The sequence below is a fragment of the Hemicordylus capensis genome, chromosome 4, assembly GCF_027244095.1.
Source record: "Hemicordylus capensis ecotype Gifberg chromosome 4, rHemCap1.1.pri, whole genome shotgun sequence".
Lineage (NCBI taxonomy): Eukaryota > Metazoa > Chordata > Lepidosauria > Squamata > Cordylidae > Hemicordylus > Hemicordylus capensis.
In genome coordinates, this window is record NC_069660.1 from 315,997,839 (window position 1) to 316,023,917 (window position 26,079).

The 26,079-nt window shown below is 46.1% G+C and overlaps 1 protein-coding gene across 6 annotated transcripts in view; it reads right to left on the minus strand.

Annotated features, from left to right (window-relative positions):
• Positions 1–26,079, minus strand: part of TSNARE1 (t-SNARE domain containing 1) — a 610,667-nt gene that overhangs the window by 481,121 nt on the left and 103,467 nt on the right. For all 6 annotated transcript variants that reach the window (XM_053249800.1, XM_053249796.1, XM_053249799.1 and 3 more), the window contains exon 2: positions 4,757–4,881. In XM_053249800.1, the coding sequence (XP_053105775.1) occupies positions 4,757–4,881 (125 nt within the window). The remainder of the gene's footprint in view (positions 1–4,756; positions 4,882–26,079) is intronic.

Below are 26,079 nucleotides of genomic sequence, written 5' to 3' on the forward strand. Positions count from 1 at the left end.
TAAGTCTCTCCACTGACCATTTGTTCCATCCGCACATCAAACATCTAGTCCTAATTTCGAAAAAATACCCTCTGTCCACTCCCAGTGACCTCACCTTACCTTTATGCTCTGTCCTTCCACTTCACAAGCAAAATGCAAGCAGAGTAAGATATAACCTGCCTGTGGTCAGCTACTGTCCCCTGGCCCCATATCTTTAACATATATATTTAACAGTCATTAAATACGCATCTGTTCACCCAGGCTTTTAACTGATATTGTTTTGATTGTTTTTAATGTTTTAGAATATTGTTTTTTAAAAATAATAATAATAACTAGCCGACCCCACACAGAGCATCTGTGCAGCGCTTTGGGGCCGGCTGTTTTCCCCTCCCTCTTCCTCCCAGTCCAGTCTCTCTTCTCTTTCCCTTCCCTCCGGCCCTGTGCTCTCCAGCCTTCCTCCCCTTCCATTCTTCCCCACACACAGAGCCGCGGCAGGTGGCCAAAAGGGCTCCCCGTCGCCTTTTTCTCCCTCCCGTCCGCCTGCCACCACCGCCTTTCTCTCCCCCCTCCGCCCGCCGCTGCCTTTCTCTCCCCCGCCTGCTGCCCGCTGCTGCCTTTCTCTCTCCCCGCCTGCTGCCCGCCGCTGCCTTTCTCTCCCCCCGCCTGCTGCCCGCCGCCGCCTTTCTCTCCCTCCGCCCACTGCCCGCCGCCGCTTTTCTTTCCCCCCTCCTCTGCCCACCGGCCGGCCACCACCGGCACTTTCTTCCCCCTCTCCTCCTAAGTCCTGCTCTCTTTGGAATTCTCGCAGTGTGTCATGAGAGTTCCGCCGCCAAATCCTGGGCACGCATGTCCCAAGAGAATTAAATATGTAGAAGCTCACTCACCCCCTCTGGCGCCAGGTCAGGGCCAGTCCATCCCACTGCCTCCCGCCTCCCAGCCCAGGCTGCAGCCAAGATGCCCCCTCCTCACAATGGCTGGGCCAACTGGCACCCAGCCAATCAGGTGCTTCCGCGGGCCAAATGCCAGCACGCATCATCATCTCAGGTCCTGCTTTTGGCCCCACCATTGATACAGATCTCATTGATGGGTACTGGCGACAGGGCCTTCTCAGTAATGGCTCCTCATCTTTGAAATGCCCTCCCAGTCTGTCTCAGATTAGTTTTAAAAAGAGTCAGAAAACCATCCTTTAAAAGAAGCATTTTAAAATTGGCTTAATTTGTTTTCTGGTTTTAATCCATTTTAGTTTTATATGCTATTTCATCTTACTGTTTGATTTTTATGTTTGTCTTATTATTTTGTTTTTTTACACAAACTGCAGTGTGCTGCAGGAGCGGAAAATAGATATTTTAATAAATAATGTGCACAGACACACGTAAAAGGGTTTGTAGTTTGCAAGCATTCCTCCTGCACCACACAATGTCCATGAACGTTCCCTTCACCCATGCTGGTTGATGAGCAGAAGCAGTATTTTGTCTGGAGGATGTAATAGTGTTCCTGCCGAGAACCCTTAAAAACAGTATTTTTGCAAAAAACATTGTGTTTTGGATTTCTTAAGTGATTTTTGTGGAAATACAACATGGACTGGAATGCAGTGAACTGGAAAAATATAACGTGTTTGTTTCTTCACAATTCTGTGAAAGTCTGGACTTTGACTTTAAAAGAACCCAGGAAAACTTCCAAAGTTTGTCGGAAGGTATAATTCCCCATGCTTTTCAAATGGGAGAAGTTTGGGGGGTTTATCTCCACATTTTCTGACACATTAATATATTTTTTTCCCCAGAATTTTTGATTTTTCTGTTATACTGGGTGAAGTCTGAAGCCTACCTGTGAAAATGGCATGTTTCTATCGTGCATGGTTTGGACTGGGAGTTTCATGTCATTTAGTCAGTGAGGCCCAAGCAGCTTTATAGTATGCTAAGACTAAACACTGGTGCAGATGCTACATTTACCTTGGGATTTCTGATAGGGGTGTGTGTGCCGCTGGCTTGCACTGCTGAAGGGAGCGCCGGAGGGGCTTAGAGGAGCCGTCACAGAAGCCGGGCTCCCCTTTACAAGCAGAGGTTAAACCTGGTTCGACCAAATGGACCGGACCGCCAGCTGGTTCAATCAAACTGGCTCGCAGGCCAGAGGTTCGGTTCAAATTCAAACCAAACCTCCTGTACTAGTTCTGTGCGCACCCCTAATTTCTGGTCTTTTCGTGTGCTGCTTTTGATAATTTGTAAGGCATTCCATGTGGAAGAGGTGTGTTTTGTTTGCACCTCAGGAATCCACGTTATGGATTCCATGATTAAGTTCTCTTGTGGCATCCCGATATGTACATTATGTCCCCATGGGAGGCTGTTCAAGCGGATGTCATTAGCCTGCCTAGCAGTCTCTGCAGCTGCGAGAGCTGCTGATCTTGAGGAGAGTATCTAGGCATTAAGTGTCCAAGGTAGACTCTTAAGGCACTAGTGTCCTTCTTCTGCCTGAGAAGCGTGTGCAGCAACATCATGTTTGAATAGGGAAGAGCCTAGTGAACGTTCACCCAAACAATGAGCTATGCATCATGGGATATCTCAAAGAGAAAGTGTGTGTGTGGGGGGGGCGGCTTTTGAACATCTCCCTCAGCTAAACTTATCACACAACACGATCACAATGTACTGTTAATAAAAAAGAACTGACATGGCATAATAAAGAACTGACATGGCAATGCATAACCTCAGTTATGTTTAGGGCAAGTGCAATGTCTGCTTTAGCTCTACGTCATGGACCTACAGAGCATTATCTCAGAGTTTGCCTTCCATTGCAGGGTGTGGTTCAGCTCACATATTATCCAGAGCCATTGGCTGGGTTAAGCATCTTTCAGCAAGATGCTTCCTGCTTGCATTGGCAATGCCAGAGACTGGTTTTACACGGCTGTTTGTACCTGTTCAGACAGCTTAAAACAGTAATGATTGAACAATTTGCACAGTTCACTATTCAAGCTTGTAGCTCCCTGGTCCTCTCTCTTTTACTCCTCTCTTCTGGTTGGTTTGGGCTTCTTTGCCTTAAAGCAATAGGCATACTTTCTTTCTAGAACATATCTCTATTTAGCCTCTGCTGGGGACAGGTGGGTAGATGGTCTTCTCCGGTGGCAGGTTCCATCCTACACTGGGGAAAAAATGACATAGATCTCCCTCCTTTGAGTACCATTCCTCTCATAAAATACCTTCAAGTTGTCCACATACACTGAGCAATAAGAGACACCAACTTCCCGAGGGACGCACAAGGAATCCAGCTATCCAGTTAGTCATTTCCCTCCCTGCGTCTCACACAGGTGCACCTATTGCAACTGGTCAGCCGAGGGGCTAAATTTAGCCCCTGGATTATTTCCTGCTCACACATCAATCCCAGCCCACTTGACTCCTTTGCAGTTTCCCTCTTCCATTTCTTTTCTCTAGCAGCATAGAGGGAAAAGAGAAGAACTGCATGGAGCACAAGGGCAGGTTTCTCTACGACAATGACACTGAATAGTCACTGGAGGGATGCTGTCCTGGGGGTGGATAGGGCCAGTTGCTCCGCCCCTGCTAAATATAAGAGACCCACCACTTTAAAAAGGTGCCTCTTTGCTCAGTTTATTTATTTATTTTATTATTTATTTATTAATCAAATTTGTACACTGCCCCAAACTTTCATCTCTGGGCGGTTAACAATAGCATAAAACAAGTTAAAATATATACACAAACTTAAAACAATTTAACAAGTTAAAAATCACCCACAAATTAAAACCTTAAAATTTTAAAGAACTGAAAAAGCTTGGGTGAAGAGGTGGGTCTTAGCAGTTAGCAGGGGACTTAGTGCTATCACTTCTGGCTTATGCAAAATGAATAAAGGGGAGTATTGAACAGTTGTTGAGTAACCATCCATTGAGTTTTTGCCAGTTCTTCCTTTCTGAGTTCTCGTCTCAGGGAAATAAGAGGGACATAAAGAAGTTTTCAGCACCATGAGGGGAATGCAAGGATAGAAAACTGCAGGGAACCTCCACAGGGCAGATAGACTTGGTCACTGCTTCAGCACTGCAGAGAGATTGGGTATGCTGTCCAACCAATTTAGTTTGCCACCCATTGACCTACAGCTGGAGGGCTTGCTGACATGAACACTGATGTTAGGGATGTGCACGAACCATGTTTTGAGCACAGTTCAGGAGCTTTAAGAGAGGAGAGCAGTCCTTACCTACTCTCTGCTGCTCCATGCAGTTTCCTGTTGGGATGGTTTGCTTCCCAAGAAGCCCCACGTGGCACCCACATGCATATGTGAGCGGTGCCTCAAGGCACAAAACTTTTGAAAGGGGCAGGGCACAGAGAGGAGGAGAGTCCCATTTGTAGTGTGTTCAAAGTGTTAAAACATTCTGCTGGGTCAGCACAAGCCCCTAGGCACATCAAAATAGCCCTTCAGATCCTCTTATGAATGCGTGAATTTTGAGGGTTCTCTTCTCGACTAAGACAGAGGCCTTCGTTACATGGAAGAAGAGAAACTCAGAGCAAAGAGGCAGCTTTCAAAGTGGTGAGTCTCTTATATTTAGCAGGGGGAGAGCAACTGGCCCTATCCAACCCCACCCCAGCATGCCTCCAGTGACTGTTGCTGGTGTCCACCTTGTGTTTCTTCTTAGATTGTGAGCCCTTTGGGGACAGGGGGCCATCTTCTTTGTTGTTTGTTACTTCTCTGTCTAAACTGCCTCTGTTGAAAAGCAGTATATAAATATTTGTAGTACTACGAAGAAAGATGAAAAAGAATTAATGTACACGGAAGTCATTATTACCTAAGGGTTGGTATCCTTGCCTTGAAGGGCCTCCAAGGGTGCTCCGGCTTCCAAACGCACTCCCGTCAATGGAACCATAAGACATTTTCTTTGAGATGGCTGTGGAGGCAGACTCCCTTTCAATGCTACAAGGAAGGGAAAATGCACAAATCAGAACTTGGAACTGAGCACAGGTAGAACATCTGCTTTGCATGCAGAAGGTCCCAGGTTCAATCCCTGGCAGCATCTCCAGGTCAGGCTGGGACAGACCCCCGTCTGAAATGCGGGAGAGCTACTGCCAGTCAGTGTAGACAATAATGGGCTAGATGGGTCAATGGTATTAGTTTCAAGGGTTATAGCTAAGGCTCTGTGCTTATCCCTCCCCATTTAAAATCAAAGGCATGTGCAGTAACAGTGCTTCATTTTTGCATGGATCATGTCCTGTAGTTCTAATGACTCAAAAACACAGGTTTGTATGTAATTGTTGGGTAATGTGCCATATTGTTGCACACGCCCAGTTTCACCAAGCTCCGAGGAGTTCCAAGGTTTCTTTCCCTTTCTGGATGAGAAATATGGATACACCAACACGATACAACAAATATTTATATACCGCTTTTCAACAAAAGTTCCCAAAGAAGTTTACATAGAAATAGATACAGTAGATAGATAGATAGATAGATAGATAGATAGATAGATAGATAGATAGATAGATAGAGATGGCTCCCTGTCCCCAAAGGGCTCACAATCCAAAAAAGAAACATAAGACAGACACCAGCAACAGCCACTGGAGGTACTGTGCTGGGGATAGATAGGGCCAGTTGATCTCCCCCTGCTCAATAAAGAGAATCACCACCTAGGGATTTGGGTGATGCCGATTGTGATATCTGTTTATTTACACAACTGCAGGCTGGAATTGGAATCCTGTAGGAGCATCCCTGGAACTCATCAGAATGTCGGCGTCAGGAATACAGAAGGCTCACTACTCACCAACAGCACACAAACTTGCTTTCTTAAGTAATCAGAGGGATAGGACACAATCCATCCAAAAGCAAGGCACTGTTAAGTCTAATTCATTTCTACCGTAAACACATCCTCTCACTGAAATGAGTGGGGACTAACCTTTGTACATGGAACAAACGTTTTTTCTTTTAAAATGATGCCCAAGATATGGCCAAGATACAGACAGGCTAGAATAGCAGCACAAAACAGAAGACTAGCAAGGAATATAGTGGGCTAGAGAAGCAAGAAAACATATATTAAAATAGAGCACGTAGCTCTTGATGTAGAATAAGATGAAAAACACTTTATCGGAAACTTCTCTTCGAAGTTCAGAATTTACAGAAATCAATAAAACATTCAAGACTCATTTATTCCACACAGTAAGGGAAATATATACATTGCGACCTGTAGAGCATCTACAGTAACTAGGTACTGTCAAGGTAAAGCGTGCCATCAAGTTGGTGTCCTGGCACCCACAGAGCCCTGTGGTTGTCTTTGGTAGAATACAGGAGGGGTTGACCATTGCCTCCTCCCACGCAGTATGAGATGATGCCTTTCAGCATCTTCCTATATTGCTGCTGCCCGATATAGTACCAGCGGGGATTCAAATGGCAACCTTCTGCTTGTGCCACTTAAGGTGACTCTAGGTACTCTAGGTTTCCCTGCTGTGCCACTTAAGGTGACTCTAGGTACTATAAATAAGTAAAAATGAGACACACACTACATTCTGTGGTTTACAAGCTAAGCGATTAAACACAAGGAAAAGGAGGATGGAGAGGAGAGGAGAAGAGAAGAGAGAGAGAGAGCACAGTTTGACTGATAAACTGATATAAACTCGATAAACTGGAAATACTGGAAATACTGATATTTCCATACTGATATTCTGTTTCAGACTAGAAGTGGCAGGGTATACTGGCCTGGCCCGGCACAAGTGATTGATTGATTGATTGATTGATTAAGTGCCTTCAAGTCAGTGTCGACTCTTAGTGACTACATAGATAGATTCTCTCCAGGATGATCTGTCTTCAACTTGGCCTTTAAGGTCTCAGTGGTGCATTCTTGCTGGTGTAATTGAGTCCATGTATCTTGATGCTGGTCGTCCTCTTCTTCTCTTTCCTTCAGCTTTCCCCAGCATTATGGAATGATTAGTCAGCATTATGGACTGAGCTGAGTTTTTGCATAATGGGTCCGAAGTATGCTAGTCTGAACCTGGTCATTTGTGCCTCGAGTGAAAACACAAATACAGCAGGCTAATACACAGATGGTCAGGACCATGGAGAGGTAACTGTGGGAGCTGTTACAAGTAAGACTGGGAAAAAGTAACTCAAGAGGCAGCAAGCTCGTTAAGAGGGGTATCCTAAACTTCACTTCCTCAGAGGAAATCTGCCTGGGCTTAAAGGGGCTGGGCCCTATCCTGCTGGTGCGGGCTCCAGTGGAAGTGGGGAATCTCCTTCTGGTACTGGACATGGTGTGATAGTAGAAGGGTGCTCTCTTGTGCCTCAGAGGAGGGAGGTTCCATTGGTTCACGGAACTCCCATTCCAAAACACCCAATGGGGGACTGGTTTTGTGGCTCTTCCCTGGGGGGGCCTCCTGAACCCACTGTTCCACATCGTCCATGTCATCAGATCCCCTTCTCTGAAAGCAGGGGTGCTGAGATATGGCTCACAGCAAGAGAAGAAGTGAGGGTTTACAGGCATATAAATTCAAAACAGCATTTATTAATGCATTTAATCATCTGTTTTGTTTCTTTAGAAACCTAGAACTTCCGACATGCAAAAGCAGCTGATCCACTGCTGAGAAAGGAATCCGTGGTGAATGGGTTTGGAGCCCCAGAGTGACAGCATCAACCAGGTGAAGGATCTGCAAGATGGTTTTTGTAACCGGAGATGCCGTCCTCCGCTTCAGCCACTCTCTTCTTCTCTGTGTAGGAATAGAACAAAGGACCCAGATCTCAGTTCTCCTCTGGGACAATGGCTTCAGGCTATTCCACCTGCATGAGGAAGCTTCAGACTCCGGTGAAATTCCCTGCTGCAGTGAACAAGGGAGACCCTCTTTGCCTTACAAGAAAAACCACTCATTGCTCCTTCCCAGTGGAAAGGGAACAGAACAAAATAAAGAGAGGTAAATTGGACTTTGGAGAATATTTCCATCCCATCTAGATGAGGAAAAGCAACCAGCAGTGGGGTGCACAAAATGATGTGCACTAGGATAGCCATAAATATTCATGTGATGTGCAATAATGATTTAAATGTGCTTTGCAAAAACCACACTATTGCTTTTGTAGAGACGTATCCTGGACATGCAATGCCAGCATGCAGGAAGGCAGAGATACTTGTGAACCTAACATATGAATGGGCCTAAAGATGTGCACAGATTTTGCACATCTTTAGACCCATTCACATGTTATGTTCTACACTTGTACAGCGAGTGTATAGTGCACACAGGTACGAATCTGTACAAAGGTACAATCATTCACAAGTTATGCTGAACACAGTTGGAGAAGTACACTTCCTATCTGTACCATGCATTTGAAGGGCCTGCATCCAGGTTCACTTTTCAAATGAACACCAGTTTGCACAAACATGTGTATAAGCGTGTAGACATCTGTACACTTGTACTGAGTAATGTCTGAATTGGGCTTTTCTCTTGTTTGTAGTTTCTACCCTGCCTTGTAGCTGCAATGCAGTCGGGATGGAAAACTTTAAAAACTCATTGGCTGGCTTCCAGGCAAACACTGCACTCATGCAATAAATAAAGGTACTGTGCGTACACACACACACACACACACACACACACACACACACACACACAGTGGCTGTGTAGCTTAGTGGGTGCACACTGTTGTGCATTGTTCCCTACAACATATCTGGACAGAGGAAAAGGTTTCACAGGAGGGGCTGCTGTATCACATATTGCACATGTGCATCCTATTGAATCCAAATGCAAAAGTGCATCGAAATTCCACTTGGAATTTGCTAGCGGAACATCCTCGCACTGCTGCAGAGCTAGTCCAGATGTCAATCGCTAAAAGCATGACAACAAGAAAATACTAAAACTCAGATAACACAAAAGCAACCCTAGCAACCACAGAATGTCCCCTATCAAACCCTCAGTACGGCCCTTAGACCAGGGATTCCCAACCAGATGCTGCTGAGCTACAACCCCCTTCACCCTGGATAAATTTGTTTGTGGCAAAGAATGATGGGAGTTGTAGTTCAGCAACATCTGGAGCAACATCTGGAGTACCCTGGTCTAGACAAATTAAAACACCTCTTCAAATTCTCACTTCAATTGAAGGGTTTCTTCAAACTTTCTGAAAACGAATAGAGTAACCCGGCCAAACATATTTGTCAAGGGAGTCCCACAGTGAAGGTGCCACCACTGGGAAGACCCTGCCTCTTGTGCTGAGTAGCTTATTAATGGACAATGCCAACCAACGCTGGTTGAGGCTTTGGTGGGTCCTTGGGCAAGCCTCCCTCAGTAAGAGGAACAAAAATCCTTTGTTTCGTTGACCTCCTACTAGGACTCAATTCCCCTCCTGTGCCCTACGGGAGAGAGCAAGGTGAGTGAGAAGCTGCTACTCCTCCTCCTCCTCCCCATCACCACTTGCAGGTGAGCAAGCAACAACAATGGTGAGCAGGAATTGCTCCACCTGCCCCCACCTGCTCTGTTCTGCTGGCTTTCTTGGTCCTAAAGGACAAGGCTTTGGCAATGGCAAAGAGGAAGAGCAGAGGACTCCAGCGGCCAGCAGCGGCCCTTTGGTGGCGTCTGGACCACAGAACATGCCAACCAATGCTGAGCCCTGATGCCGGCCTGGACATCAGAATTCAGAGCAAGACCCCACCTGACAAGAGAACAACTGGGGAGATTCATAAGGGAAAAGGCAATCCCAAACTGCCTTTCCCCATATGGGGATGGGGAATTCTCACTCCTTAACTATGTTATGTTCCTACTGGTGGAAAAGGAAAACAGGCTGTCACTATGAATGTTTGCATTATCTACTCTGAGCACAAAATCAGGCTTTTCAGAGGAAGGAATGCTCCCCCCGTCAACACAACCATGCAAAACTTTGACCCAGTCTCTCGCAATGACCTGCCAATCGCGTGTTTCCCAGAACTCAAATGTGTCATCACATCCTTGCCTACAATATCCACTTCTAGAAATTTCGTCCTCTTATGAACGCACATCTCTCTCACTATATTCTAAAATCATCCTACCACCTGGAAGTGAGCACCTTCCCTTGCTGTGAGTTCCAAATTCATGAGCGGCTGCTATTGTTAGAGTTCCCTCTGAACAATATATCAATGGCAGGAACAGAGCGCTAGGATAATTGTGCCGGTCCCTTGACTATCATGGAGCCTCACACTGTGGGCGTCAGAGGTCAATCGGAAGAACTGCAGAGCGAAGTTTCATTCCCCTGCTTCTTCTTCTTCTTCTTCTTCAAAATACTCTGCCTTCAAGCTAAGATCTGCCCTGCTCTCAATCTTCTGTAAAGCATGCCCCAATCCTTCAAGGAAAGCGCTGGGGGGCATTTTAAGAAGTGAAAAGTCAAAACTCTTTGGAATTACTCACTGCAAATAACTGCTGAAGTATAGCTGATACATACAGAAGTTATTCACACGAGCAGCCCTACCCAGGTATATGTAGAGCATTGGGACTGATCCTGGTCTCGGCGCTCTTCACTGGGGTAAAGTGTGCTGTTGAGTCTGTGTCGACTCCTGGCAACCACAGAGCCCTTTGGTTGTCTTTGGTAGAATACAGGAGGGGTTTCGCATTGCTATTTCCCACGCAGTATGAGATGATGTCTTTCAGCATCTTCCTATATCGCTGCTGCCCGATATAGGTGTTTCCCATACTCTGGGAAACGTATCAGCAGGGATTCGAACCGGCAACCTCTGGCTTGCTATTCAAGTCACTTCCCCCAGTCCCTGGTCTGCCTAAAGCCTGAGCGTTCGTTCGTTCAATTTCTATACCGCCCTTCCAATAAAGGCTCAGGGCAGTTTACACAAAGAAACAATAAATAAATAAGATGGCTCCCTGTCCCCAAAGGGCTCACCATCTAAAAAGAAATGTAAAACAGACACAAGCAACAGTCACTGGAGGTATTGTGCTGGGGGTGGGGGGTGGATAGGGCCAGTTACTCTCCTCCTGCTAAATAAAAAGAATCAGCACGTTAAAAGGTGCCTCTTTGCCAAGTTAGCAGAGGTTCATAGAGCGTTCATAGAGCCAGGTGGCTAGAGTGCCCGGCAGAGGGAAATCCCCCCCCATAAAGCGCCACACTCCTTGTCCAGTGCATTGTGGGATTTCTGGAGGCTGGGCTGCATTTCTCCAGCTGCCAGTTGGCTGCATCATTCACTGCAAGCAGCGCAGCCAAAGAGGACAGGTGGGTCATCTGTGGGGAAGGTACAGTAGGTGCAATCCTGCCTTTGACTTTACAGTGTCTCAAACTATGCTGGGTATAGCAAGCAGTACTGCAATCCCTAAATCATGGGCTGGAGACCACGAGTGCCCTCCAAGGCTCAGCTGATCATCCTCTCCCCCCAACCCCCACTGTGAAAGTGTTATGTCTGGGTTGAGCCAGCTATAAGCCCAGGCCTAGGGAGTTCTGGTTTCTGCGCAGGCACAAGTAGTGGTCAGAATCACCCAAGTGATGCTGCACCTCTGGCCAAGAATGCCCAGATTCATGGATTCACTAAAAGAAGCAAGACCCTCCCTGGACTACAGGGGCTTCTTCCAAGCGAGAGAGCAGACCATGAACTGGGGAACGCCCTCAGGAATACACTCTTGAGATACAGTCCCTCTCGAGAGACTGCCACAAAAAAATGTTGTGTTCCATAAAACACAGCGAAGGGGGTTAAGGATCAGGATTCGTGACTGGGCCCCTCACCACCACCACCACAAACACACACTTCAGCCAAGAAAACCCCAGCAAAGAGCAATAGTTGACACTTTAAATTTTGGCCCAGATTTCTGTGGACAGAAGAACAGCAGGAGATAAAAGCCTTTTCTGCAGGTTTGAAGCAGTAAGTCCATTTCTATATAGAGTCAGTCAAAATGCTGTGCTAGAAATATTGACCCAAGCTCAAAATTCCCACTCAGATCCCTGCTAAGTGAGTAAAGAGGCACCTCCAAAAGTGGTGATTCTCTTGTTTTTAGCAGGGGGAGAGCAACTGGCCCTGCCCAAACCCAGCACAACATCTCTCTAGTGGTTGCTGCTGGTGTCTGCCTTGAGTTTCTTTTTAGATTGTGTGCTCTTTTGGGAAAGGAAACCGCCTTCCTTCCTCCTCTTTCTCAACCATTTTGAGAACTTTTGTTGAAAAGTGGTATACACATATTTATAGTGGTAGTGAAGTTCACAGGGTAGGCTGGGGCCACTATCTTCCCCCCCTCAGCCTAATCTACTTCACAGGGTTGTTGTGAGGATGAAATAGTGGGGGAGAATTATATACATCATCCTAAACTTTGTGGTGTAGAAGTGCCATCTAAGCGTCCCCTGCTAACTGAACACAGAGGCACTTTTGAAAAGTGGTGATTCTCTTTATTTAGCAGAGGGAGAGCAACTGGCCGTATCCATCCCCAGCACAGCATCCCTCCAGTGGCTGTTGCTGGTGTCTATCTTAGGAACAATTGTGGCAGCTGGACGAAGGTACCGGCCTGCTCAACTTAGCCCCCACTCTCTGTTTTTGGACTACAACTCCCATAATGCCCACCCACAGTGGAAGGGATTATGGGAGTTGTAGGACAACATCTGCAGAAGGGTAAATGTTGAGCAGGCCTGGTATAGAGCAAGAGAAGCCTCTTTGAACTGGCCAAGAAGCCAGCCACAGCTTAAGCAAGCAACCCTTCCTGCAACTTTTCCAAGATGCCTCAAGGTCGTTGCAGATTTGAAGGGCATACCCTCAGGCTCACAAGATCCACGATTCAGCATGGGCCACGCAGGGCCCTTTCTTCTCTCTTGCAAATGCTACATCCACCCGTGTTTTACTCCTGTAAATCGTGTCATAATTGCCCACGGATCTGCCCCCAGACTAACATGACTTGAACAAGTAAAAAGCTCTGCAGACCACATCAGAAGCGAACACAGTTTAAAATGACAAGAAGAAGAAACGGAGGAAATGCCAGTCAAATATCAAACCGAGAGACAAACGGTGTGAAGGCTGGGAAGGATTTTTGTTGCAGAGAGAAGTCAAAAAGTTTGGTGCCCAACTTTTTTTTTGTTTGGTATTCAGAAGTTGGGGGTGGCAGGAGGAGGGGGGAAATGTCCCCTGCTCGTTGTTATGTTTTGAATCCATGAACGCACAGGGCTGGAGGCAACCATGGAAGCCGTCTAGTCTAACTCCTCTACCAGCAATGTGAAGGAACCATCTGAATTCCCCCCTCCCCGCCAAGTTTCTTCTAGGGACGAACCTGGAAATTCACTTCACATTTCACTTTGGAAAAATTTCAGTTCGGAAACTACCCCTAGAGCATTCCCAAGAGAAGGCTGTCCAGTCTCTGCTTGAAGACTTTAAGTAAAAAAGTGAGAGAGACTCCCCTCCCCTATTTAACTGTTTGCATTGTCAAACTGCTCTTACATTAAGACATTTCTTTTAATTCTCAACCAAAACCTTTCTTTCTGTAACTTAAATTGATTAACTCTGTTCTAATGGGGAAGCAGAAAACAACTCTTTCCTCTCTTCTATCAGGTATTTGAAGAGTGCTATAATATTTTTCCCCCAGTTTTCTCCAGGCTGAACATACCAAGTTACTTATGTCTTTTCAACTGGCATTTGTTTTTCAGACCCCCAATAATCTTTGTCATCCTCCTCTGAACACATTCCAATTTGTCTACATCTCTCTATATATTTCTCTAAGGCGTACCTGTCGCTAATCCCATGTGTGGCAGCTCTCGCGAGAGTTCCGAGCAGCTGCTGGATAGCGATGGGGATGGGTGGGAGGGAAGAAAATGTCAGTGGGGGGGAGAATGGTGGCGAATGGCTGCAGTGCGAGCGGGCAAGCAGAGAAAATGGCAGGGGTGAGCAGGCAGAAAGTAGGTGGTGGAGGTAGGGCCGGAAGAAAACAACAATGGCAATGGCGGTGGGCGGGCCGCGGGGGAAACGGCAGCAGGCGGGTGGGGAAAACGGCAGACTAGAGGTGCAGATGCTCTGCGCCTGACCCAGCTAGTTTTTCTTAAAGTTTGGTGCCTGGAACAGAACGTAATACACAAGATGGCAATACTCATGATAATACTCTAGTTGGAATGAAGTAAAACTATTAATTCTCCTTACTGGAAACTCTGGTTCTATAAATGCAGCCTAAAATCACATTAGCCTTTTTTGCAGTTGCATCACACATCTGATTCACGTTCAGCTTATCATCACCCACAATTTATTTATTTATTTATCACATTTTTATACCGCCCAAAATGCAAGTTCTCTGGGCAGTTTGCAGCCAAACAATAAAAACGACCAATAAAAAGATTAAAACATTTCAACAATTAAAATTTAAAATGTTCAAACTATTAAAACACAAGTAAAACAATTAAAGCAATCCCGAGATCCTTTTCACATATACCATAGGCCGGTTATCCCCAATCCTATAACTCTACATTTAATTTGATCTGATCTTCTGCTTCTTCTTGCCTAACTGCAAAACTTCGCATTTTTCTCTGCTGAATTTCATTTTTCTAAAAAAAACTCAGAACCACTTTAAGTGGCGCAGCAGGGAAATGCTTGACTAACAAGCAGAATGTTGCCAGTTCAAATCCCCGCTGGTACTATATCGGGCAGCAGCAATATAGGAAGATGCTGAAAGGCATCATCTCGCCTGCTGCGTGGGAGGAGGCAATGGTAAACCCCTCCTGTATTCTACCAAAGACAACCACAGGGCTCTGTGGGAACCAGGAGTCGACACTGACTCAACGGCACACTTTATCTTTAAAATCAGTTCAGTTTTCCATTTCCCCAAAATCAGCTAAAAGCCTGACTGAACAGATGTGTCTTCCATGCCCTTCTGAAGGCCATCAGAAATGGTGTTGCTCTAACTTCATGGGTCAGCACTGCTGCAGGGCTTTGTGGGCTCCTCCCGTCCCCCTGGCTGAGCCATGAAGGAACTGAGCAGTGCCAAGGAACCCCTCCATGAACCGCCTGCTGGACTGCAGAGGCAGAACCATGGGCTCATTTGGCGCTGCCAAGGGGCACCAAGCTGCTGGACTGGGAAGTGAGGGTGGTGCTACTAGTGGTGCACTGTGAACTAGCAAGAGGTGCCCAAGCACCCTCCTCCTGATTGCATCTGAGCCTCTACTCCTGGGCTTGCCGAACCTCTTCGACCAGGAGGTTCCTCGGCCTGGGCAGCTGGTCAGGGGTGACAGCTTTCCCCTTCATCCTGGGGTCACATAGGCAGGACAAAACATGCGCTGCTGATGCACTCAAGCATGTGCTGAGCTGATCCAAGACTCCAGTCCTCAGCCAACCTGCCAAGGTGATTGCTTCTTCAGTGTTCAGCATGGACTGGGGCTCATCCATCATCTTACAGAGGAGAAGAGTGGCGGTCAAAGTCTGGCTCAGTGTTGCAGTTTCAGCACACAAGCTGTTTGTGGCAGCCAAGGATGTCTCGAGTGTCAATTCAATTCCTTATGATCACAGACCAGCACAACTCGAGTGTCAAGACAACCTTGGAAATGAGCATGGTTGGACAGATCATATACTTCCAAGCCACACCTCTTTGCCAGTGTGTAGTTGGCCGCCTCTTGCTTCTGCAGGTGCTGGAGCAAGAAAAAGTGGAGTTCCACTGAGTTGGAACATCTTGAGGAATCAGGTGTTCAGGTAGGCCAAGCGCAAGAGGCCTCTCCTTGAGAATCTGCCTACCCTTTGTGCTCTAGTGGAAGAAAGTGGCGATCTTGTGGCACCTCTCCACAAGATGCTCCACAAGAACAGCATGGTGCCCAGCAGGACACCACACACCTGGCCACAGCCCCAGAAGGGCCAATTGCATCCTGCAAGACCAGGTTCAGAGTGTGCGCCACACAATGGATGGACACAAACTGACCCTGCTCCGCTGCCTTTCTTATGCTGGTGGCATTGTGACCATGATACCCCAGTGAAGGATTCGCTGCCCAGACAACCATCCACCCACATGGTGATCTTTGGCCACCAACAGCTCATCTGCCATGTGGTCAGTGTCCAGCACCTCCACATGCAGAACAGCCCTCCTGTGCTTTGCGGCATGGGAGAGGCTGGCCACAACACCAGCAGATGTCCCTTTGCTCTCTTGTCCCCACCCGTGCACCATAAGGGACAGCAAAACAGCATGCCTCCCACTGGGACTGGTCCATGGCCTCCCTGCATGCCTGGTACAGGGAGGACACCATCCATCTGAGTGGTGCGTGAGCAGATGTTGTAGTTAACATAAGAACAGCGCTGCTGGATCAGGCCCAAGGCCCATCTAGTCCAGCATCCTGTCTCACACAGTGGCCCACCAAATGCCGCTGGAAGCCACAGACAGGAATTGAGGGCATGTCTTCTCTCCTGCCATTACTCCCTTGCAACTGGTACTCAGAGGCATCCTGCCTTTGAGGCTGGAGGTGGCTCACAGCCCTCCGACTGGTAGCCACTGATAAACCTCTCCTCCATGAAGTCATCCAACCCCCTTTTAAAACCATCCAGGATGTTGGCTGTCACCACATCCTGTGGCAGAGAGTTCCACAAGTGGATCACGGGTTGTGTGAAAATGTACTTCCGTTTGTTGGTCCTAGACCTCCTGGCAATCAATTTCATGGAGTGACCCCTGGTTCTAGTGTTGTGTGAGAGGGAAAAGAATTTCTCTCTCTCCACTTTCTCCACACCATACCTGATTGTATAGACCTCTATCATGTCTCCCCACAGTCGTCTTTTTTTCTAAACTAAAAAGCCCCAGGTGTTGTAGCCTTGCTTCATAAGAAAGGTGCTCTAGGCCCCTGATCATCTTGGTTGCCCTCTTTGGCACCTTTTCCAGTTCTACAATGTCCTTTTTAAGATGTGGTGACCAGAATTGTATGCAGTACTCCAGGTGTGGCCCCACCATAATTTTGTATAAGGGCATTTTAATAGTAGCTGTTTCATTTTCAATCCCCTTCCTAATGATCCCTAGCATGGAATTGGCCTTTTTCACAGCTGCCGCACATTGAGTCGACACTTTCAACGAGCTGTCCACCATGACCCCAAGATCCCTCTCCTGGTCAGTCACCAGCAGCTCAGATCCCATCAGCGTATATGTGAGATCTCAAGCCAATAGGAAGCCAGTGCCAAAAAAAAAAAAAAAAAAAAAAACCAAGCAAAGGAGAAACAGTCCTCCAAAATGGTGCTCACCACTTGAATCACTCGAATTGGTTCGAGCTCGAATCAGGACTGATTTGATTCTAACTCGAATCAGTCCCTTTATTCTAGGGGTGATTTGATTTGAGTTCAAATCTATCAAATCATCTCGATTCAAGCTCGAATCAATGTAACTCTAGTCGATTTGCTCATCTGTACAGTCTAGTCTTCGCCCTAAGATGTTATTCGACACGAGGGGCTTTTATTAGTTTTTATTGTGTTTTACCTCTTACCTTTAGCCTGAAACACTGCAGCCCCGGTAAACAGTTACCAGTGGAACTGGGGATGGAGCAGGATGGCTCCAAAGCCTATCTCCTGCCTTCTTACACCCATGACTACCTTCTTTGGTTACTTGTGGCAAAACAGAGAACACTTTCTTTCTTTCTTCTCACTTGCAAGAGGAAGAAAAGGAAGCAATTTGCCTTCATAATTACTAAGCCAATGCGTGGCTTCATCTTTGGGGGTTGTCTGTGCATGTCTCCCTCAGTTTGAAAAACTGAAGTCTATTGTCTACTGATGTCTATTCACCATCTGTATTGCCCCTATCTTGGATTTCCCTCCCCAAACCCCACATGTAGAACGGCCTTCATCTATCAACACGCGAAGCAAACATAGAATTATTGCATATTTCAGTGAACAGCAAAATTAAAATCCTTGTCATTTCAGGAATTCTGGCATCACCCGCCTCCTCACTGCTGGAGTATTATGAATACTGATATCACTCTGCAGAGAGGTATACAGAAATAGCTGTCTCTGATCTGAGATTCAGTGTGGTGTAGTAGTGGGAGACACAGGTTCAAATTCTCCTTTTTCACATTATGCCGATGGGATGACATTATGCCGTATGTCATAAGGGGGGGGGCTCCCCACTGCCCCTCTCAAATAGTCACCAGTCATATCGGCATTCACATATGTGAACGAGAACTGATGCAACTTCCACTGGGGAGTATATGAAGTTTAGATAGGGAAGGGGTAAGTGAAGGGGTAACCTTCTCCAAGGTTGCAAGGCAGGAATCTCTCTCAGCCCTATCTTGGAGATGCTGCCAGGGAGGGAACTTGGAACCTAGATGCTCTGCCCAGAGCGGCTCCATCCCCTGCTGAGGGGAATCTCTTACAGAGCTCATACTTCTAGTCTCCCTTTCATATGCAACCAGGGCAGACCCTGCTTAGCTAGGGGGACAAGTTGTGCTTACTACGGCAAGACCAGCTCTCCTCTCACTTGAATCCCAGTTGCTGGTGAGCAAAGGAGGTGCAGGGGGTGGGCTGTGGCCTTCAAACTCTGCTTGTGGGCTTCCTAGAGGCCTTTTATTTGGCTGGCCACTGTGGAAAGCAGAATGCTGACCCAGATGGACCTTTGCTCCAACCTAGCTGGGCCCTTCGTGTATGCTCTGATATATCTCAAAGCATATTTACGGATACTTAGAATCGGACAGATTGGCAGAGTCAATCTAGATGACAAATTATTGGGGTGGGGGGGCAAGACGTCTCTCTCATGTGGCTCCCTTTGCTTACATATTTGTACTTACAAATGATGGATCGTGTCCACATTGGTTGATTCTTCCTAATAATCCCTTAGAGCAAGGATTCTCAAGTTTGGGCCCCCACATAGGGTTGAACTACAACTCCCATCATCCTCTCCTCAGAGAGGAGAGCTGTTCTTGTGGCAGCAAGCAAGACTTGTCCCCTTAGCTAAGCAGGGTCCACCCTGGTTGCATATGAACGGAAGACTAGAAGTGTGAGCACAGCAAGATATTCCCCTTAGGAGATGGAGCCTCTCTGGGAAGAGCAGAAGGTTCCAAGTTCCCTCCCTGGCAGCATCTCCAAGAGAGGGCTGAGAGAGATTCCTGCCTGCAACCTTGGAGAAGCCACTGCCAGTCTGTGCAGACAATACTGAGCTAGATGGACCACTGATCTGACTCAGTATATGGCAGCATCCTATGATCCTCAGCCACAAAGTTGGTTGAGTTGTAGTCTAGCCATATCTGTGGGCCTAAGCTTGAAAATCCCTTACACTGTCCCACAAAACAAACAAGTCGGGGGAGAACACTCTATACAATTGGGGTCACTTACATACACACACCACCACTCTCCCTATATAATTTATCCCCCCCCCCATTTACCAAGCTTAGTGGAAAGAAAATAAGTTAAGGGAAACGTCTAAATTCAACACAGCAGGGAGAAAAGGCAGAGGGAGGGGGAGAAAACAAAGCAGCAACCTGAAGAGGGGGGAAACCACATAGAAAGAAATTGACAGTTACAAGCTGCCAACTCTGAAAAGAGTGAGTGAGTGTGCGCGCGTGTGCGTGTGTGTTTTGAATGGAAAGCAAAACCAACGAAACCTCAAAGATAAAATGAAAACCATGAAATAGCATGTCCCACAAGTGAAACATCACAAAGAAATGGAGAACAAGAAGTGGGGGGGGGGAATCTGACAAAAGAAAATAAACAAGCCTCTAGGAGGGAAAAAGAACAGAGCCACAAATATAAAAATCATGTTGTGGAAGGTTTGGATCCATTTAGCAAATTTGTTCTGCATTTAAGGCTTTCTGGTTGCCCAGGCTATGACAAAAGATCTGCAACTGTTCTGAGGAGTGTGGTTGCTTTTAGGGTTGGAGCAGGGGTTTCCGGCCTTGGTTCTGCAGATGCCTGAACAGTTCATGCATGGTGTGGAGAAAGTGGACAGAGAGAAATTCTTCTCCCTCTCATGTAACACTAGAACCAGGGGTCATCCCATGAAATTGATTGTCAAGAAATTTAGCACCAACAAACAGAAATACTTTTTCATACATGCATAATCAACTTGTGGAATTCTCTGCCACGAGATGTGGTGACAGCCAACAACTGGGATGGCTTTAAGAAGGGTTTGGATAACTTCATGGAGGAGAGGTCTATCAACGGCTACTAGTCGGAGGGCTATAGGCCACCTCTAGCCTCAGAGGAGGTGTTGCAGGGGAGTAACAGCAGGAGAGAGGGCATGCCCTCAACCCCTGCCTGTTGCTTCCAGCGGCATCTGGTGGGCCACTGTGTGAAACAGGATGCTGGACAAGATAGGCCTTGGACCTGATCCAGCAGGGCTGTTCTTATGTTCTTATGCCACTGGACTACAACTTCCACCATTCTCAACCACACTGGCCAACAGTCTGGGAAGATGGGATGTGTAGTCCAACAGTCGCTGGAGGGCCAAAGCTGTGCAGTGCTGCGTTAAGCTATCCGAACAAGGCAGACCCTCGAGTAGAACTGTGCCTCCCAGACGCAGCCTGTTGGGCACTTTTTTGGTCCGAAGGACAGCAGGGATTGGGGCAGTCCGTATGGGATTAAAAAGAACCAGACTCATCAGGTGGCTCAACCTCAGGAAAGTCAATCACAGAAGTCTGAGGACTGTCACTCACGGCATACATTTTTTAAAAGCTCCCAAAGAAGCAGAGGCTTTAAAAAGAACCACGATCCAGATGGATTCCCTGTCGATTTCAATTAAATATTTAGAGATCTGCTGTTGGAAAACCTTATGCTTCTTTTTGACATGCCGGAGAAACCAAGTTTCCTCCACCTGCTTATTTTGTTTTGCTACAGGAGCAAACGCCACTCAGCTGAATTGTTATGTAGTGCGTTGTGTGTGTGAATTTGTAGGTAACCAGTGAAACAGCACCAAGACCTTTCAAATGTAGAGAGTGTGGTTCAGCCAATGCACCAACAAGCCTAGGCCCATCATAAGTAAGGTCCAGGAGCCTCAATGGGAGTGGGAGCCTCTGCTGGAAAACACCTGCCTCAACAGCCTGAAACTCTTTTAAACATAATCTTTAAACCAGTGGCTGGCATCCAGAGCAACAAACTGCTGGTGGAACCACAAGTCATTCACATACTTGTGCTAAGAAAAGGGGATTTGCAGAACTGCACGGTAGCACTATTGTGCTCTTGCAGAAAATGTCCGCATTAAAACAAACGAGGCATGCTACTGTTGCACAACTATTGCACGACCACCAGCATGCTCTACAGACTTTGTGCAACCAGCTAGTGCAATGGTTTTGCACTAGCCCAGCGTCCATCCACAAGCAGTTCATTGCTCTGGATGTTGGCCAGTTTTACTTTATGTATCATATTTATTTATTTATTTATTTACAGTCAGACAGGTGTTATTGACTGGTTTGTTTTATCCAGACATCGAGTCCTTCCCAAGGAACTGGGATGGCTGAATTTTATCATCAATACTGTTGGTTATTATAGATATAGTCGCAGAATATAGGCTGTTCCCAGTAAAGTTGCTTTTTGTAATTGGCTGATGGTGATTTCTGTGGCCCCTATGGTGTTGAGGTGCTCTTCAAGGTCTTTTGGAATTGCACCCAGGGCGCCAATTACCACTGGGATTATTTTGGTCTTCTTCTGCCACAGCCTTTCAATTTCAATTTGTAGATCTTTGTATTTTGTGATTTTTTCTATTTCCTTTTCTTCTATTCTGCTACCCCCTGGTATTGCTATTTAAATTATTTATTTATTTTAACTTGTTTTTCTTTCTTCTTGACTACAGTTATATCTGGTGTATTGTGTGGCAGATGTCTGTCTGTTTGTAGTCGGTCTTGGTGATGTCTGATTTCCACTTAAATTGTGCAAATATTGACCATGCAGGGGCTTATTTCTCCATTTTTCTGCTCGGTTCTCGACTTATTATTTCTTGTAGGCCTGCTTTGTTTCATTGGTGTTGAACAGTTTCTCGTTATTGACCATTTGAAGTGCATCTTCTTCACTGTCCTTGATATATTCTTCAAGGCCTCTTTTCTCCTCCTCTACTGTTTGAAGGACTTGCAGCATTCCTCTTCCACCTGAGCTGCGAGGGAGGTATAGCCTATCTACATCACTGCAGGGGTGCAGAGCATGATTGATGGTCATTATTTTCCTGGTCTTACGATCTAGCGTCTCTAGCTCTGCCTGGGTCCAGTCTATTATTCCTGCAGTGTATCTGATAACAGGTACAGCCCAGGTGTTTATGGCTTGTATGGTGTTCCCACCATTGAGTTTGGACTTGAGGATTTTTCTAACTCTCCTGATGGATTCACTTCCAATTTTTCTTTTAACTTCAGTGTGTGCGATGTTATCAGCCTGGAGAATGCCCAAGTATTTGTAATGTTCTTTCTCTTCCAGGTTCTTGATCTTGCTTCCATTGGGCAGTTCTATTCCTTCTGTTTTTGTTATTTTTCCTCTCTTCATTATTAATGCAGCACATTTGTCTAGTCCAAACTCCATTGCTATATCGCTACTGAATATATGGACAGTGTTTAGCAGTGATTTGATTTCTGACTGGGACTTTCCATACATCTTCAGATCATCCATGTACAGCAGATGGTTGATTTACTTGATGTTTTAGCTGTTTGGTATCTGAGGCCTGTTTTGTTTAGTATTTGTGAAAGTGGGGTTATGACGATTACAAACAACAGAGGGGATAGTGAGACCCCTTGGAAAATGCCTCTTCTAATGCTAACCTGTCCAAGTGTCTCGCCATTGATTGTTAACTGTGTACTCCACATGCTCATTGCTTTTTAAATAAATTACAGAATGTTTTTGCTGACACCAGTTGTTTCTAAACATTTTAGTATCCATGTGTGAGGCAATGAGTCAAAGGCTTTCTTGTAGTCAATCCATGCAACACTTAGATTTGTTTGTATTCTCTTGCAATTTTCTAAAATCATTTTGTCAATCAGCAGCTGGTCTTTTGTGCCTCTGGTGTTCGGGCAATTTCCTTTCTGTTCAACTGGAAGCTGTTTGTTAGTTAATAAGTGTTGCATCACTTCATTGGCTATTATTCCAGTTAATAATGTGAACATGGTTGGCAGGCAGGTTATCGGTCTATAATTACTTGGAATTGCACCTTTTGCTGGGTCTTTCATGATGAGATGAGTTTTCCCAGTTGTTAGCCATTGTTCAATATCACTTCCTTGCAAAATGTGATTGAAATGTGATGATGATGATGATGATGATGATGATGATGATGATGATGGTGAATTTGACTTCTATACCGCCCTTCCAAAAATGGCTCAAGGTGGTTTACACAGAGAAATAATGAATAAGATAAGATGGATCCCTGTCCCCAAAGGGCTCACATTCTAAAAAAACACAAGATAGACACCAGCAACAGTCACTGGAAGTACTGTTCTGGAGGTGGAGAGGGCCAGTTACTCTCCCCCTGCTAAACAGAGAGAATCACCACGTTAAAAAGTGCCTCTTTGCCAAGTTAGCAGGAGTCTATCTATCTATCTATTCAATTTATACCCCGCCCAAACTTACTTCTCTAGGCGACTTTAAAATGATGCAAGATGCATCAAGGCAGGTTATGCTGTGCAGCGGGGTGTCTTCTAAAAACCAAACAAGGGAGAACCAGCAAGCACTGTCCCATTCATTTTAGAACCTTTTCTGGTTTCAAATTCCTGCCCAGACGAGCAGCAAACTGGGCAACCCTTGGCCTGTCGCTACGATAAGCCTACTTGCCACACCAGGTTGTTATGATGGTAAAGGAACAGAATTGCCACCTTCAGGTAGCACACACTGGTACGTGGAACAAACCAACCACTCTTCGCCGATTTCCAGGCATAACAACTGGAAGAGACTTTGCCTGCAGGCACTCATAACAATGTGTATCACAGCTCTCTGCTGGACCACCGCCCTGTGGAGCTGAGCCAATCACTGTGTTTCTTGTTATATCTCCAAGTTAATATTTCCATCACAACCAGGTTAACTGGATCACCATAAATAACTGGATAACCGCCGCTGTGTCGACAGTCCCCAACACCATTTCTCAAGTACTGAATATCAACCAGAAGCCACATTTTATCTGCCAATGGCGGCTGTCGACATTTAATGGTGCGCTCTTCTGGTACATATTAACCTTAGCTATTCCACTAACCCTTCAGACCATAAGGGTGCCGCACAACTCCATTATAGCCTCTTGAACTCATTCAGTCTTGTTGATTTATCAGTCAGAGGACTGTTATGATCTCAAGCGTGGCAAGACAGAATTGCTCCTGTGCATTCGTAAGCCTGCAAATGGATCTCTTGTTTAATATCATCACAGCAGACTGACCGTTGGCTCTACTTCCGCGAGTTCTGTTGAGTTATCATTCATTACCAGTGGCTCTGTGGTTCATAAACTACCTAGGTATCTTTCTTTCCCATTTGTTTTTTAATCTTTGTATTCTGCAAGATTGGATTAAGCTTCTGAGAGATGAGGGGAGAAATAACTAATTTCAGAGATGGGGGGAAAATGGAAAACTCAAAGGGATGATTCTCTTCCATTACATTCTCACATTCTTCTTTGGCATATCCATGCTTTTACTTGTATGTGCCATGGCCTTCCCCCATTGTAGTTTGGAAAAACGGAGACATTTTGTTGCAGATCCTGAGCTGCCCTTCCATTTCAATTCCCAGCATTCCCTGGGGGGGGGGGAGAATGGTTCTTAAACCACTTTAGATCTGCACTGTATATATGCCCACATCTAGTCAAGTATTCTGTTTCTAAGAAAGCCAAAGAGATGCTTCAAGGGAGCCCAGAAACAGGGCAAAAGAACATAAGAGTAGTCCTGCTTGATCAGGCCCGTCTGGTTCAGCATCCTGTTTCTCACAGTAGCCAACCAGATACCCTTGAGAAACCCACAGGCAAGAGGTAACATCACACCCTCTTTCTTGCTGCTATTCCCCTGCAACTGGCATTCAGAGGCATCTTGCCTCTGAGGCTGGAGGTGGCTCACAGCCACCAGACTAGTAGCCATTGATAGACCCCTCCTCCATCAATATGGCCCCTTTTAAAATCAGCCAAGCTAGTGCCATCGCAACATCCTGTGGCAGAGAATTCCATGGCTTAATTATGCGCTGTGTGAAAAAGTCCTTCGTTTTGTGCGTCCTAAATTTCCTGGCAATCAGGAAAGCAGCAGACATCTGTCTCCAAGTATCCCGAAGATATACTGAGGATGGAGTGATCATGGCTAGCCATCAGTGATGCACCAGGAGTTTGTTTCATCTCCTTCTCAAGCCAATTCCCATCACCTTAGCTCGCAGCAGTGAATTCCTTTGGTCTGTTGCAAATCTATCAACGAATTCCAAAGCCTGTATAAATGTTGCAAATATAGTATTTTCCACCTTTGTAAAACAATCATTTTTGGGTTTTTTGCATGTTTTTATTTTCCACTCAATACTCTTCACAAAGAAAACCAGTTTGCAGTTTTATTTGCATTTATACATACACACCCTAACATAAGTCCCAGCTTCTTCAAACTGTAGCCTTGTTTCAGCTGCCTTCCCCGCCTCCCTTACTGATGCACTGACTCACTGTAATATGGGAGTGCGGGAATTGCTTCTGCGTGTCCTGATCCCATGCCATTTTTGGTAACATCTGCAAGAGGAACCATGTGGGTTGAGGAGTGATGACATATTGCCCTTCCGGGGAGTGGCATCATTGGTACAAGAAGCAACCACGTATCTCTGTCAAACTTGCATGTTCTCCTTTAGAGAGTTTACCAGAGCACCATGGATCTAGACCAGGGCTGCTCAACTTCAACCCTCCTGCAGATGTTGGCCTACAACTCTCATAATCCTTGGCTATTGGCCACTGTGACTGGGGATTATGGGAGTTGTAGTCCAAAAACAGATGGAGGGCCCAAGTTGAGCAGGCCTGCTCTACTCTAGACCATGCAAATACAGCTCCCACACTGCTCCAGGGTTATCTGAATTGTCCCTGAGAGTGCACATCTGGACAAGTTTAAATTTGGCAGAATGGAGTGCACATCTGGCCAAGTTCAAATTTGGCAGAATTTAGCAGCAGTGCCTATGCCCACCCTAGAATGTCTAACTGTTACAAGAGGAGGAGATGCAGAACTGTGCTAAGGAATGTGAAATGGTGCTCTTGTGCTAGCAAGCATGACTTGTCCCCTTAGCTAAGCAGGGTATGCCCTGGTTGCATATGAAAGAGAGACTGGAAGTGTGAGCACTGTAAGATATTCCCCTTAGAGGATGGAGCTGCTCTGGGAAGAGCATCT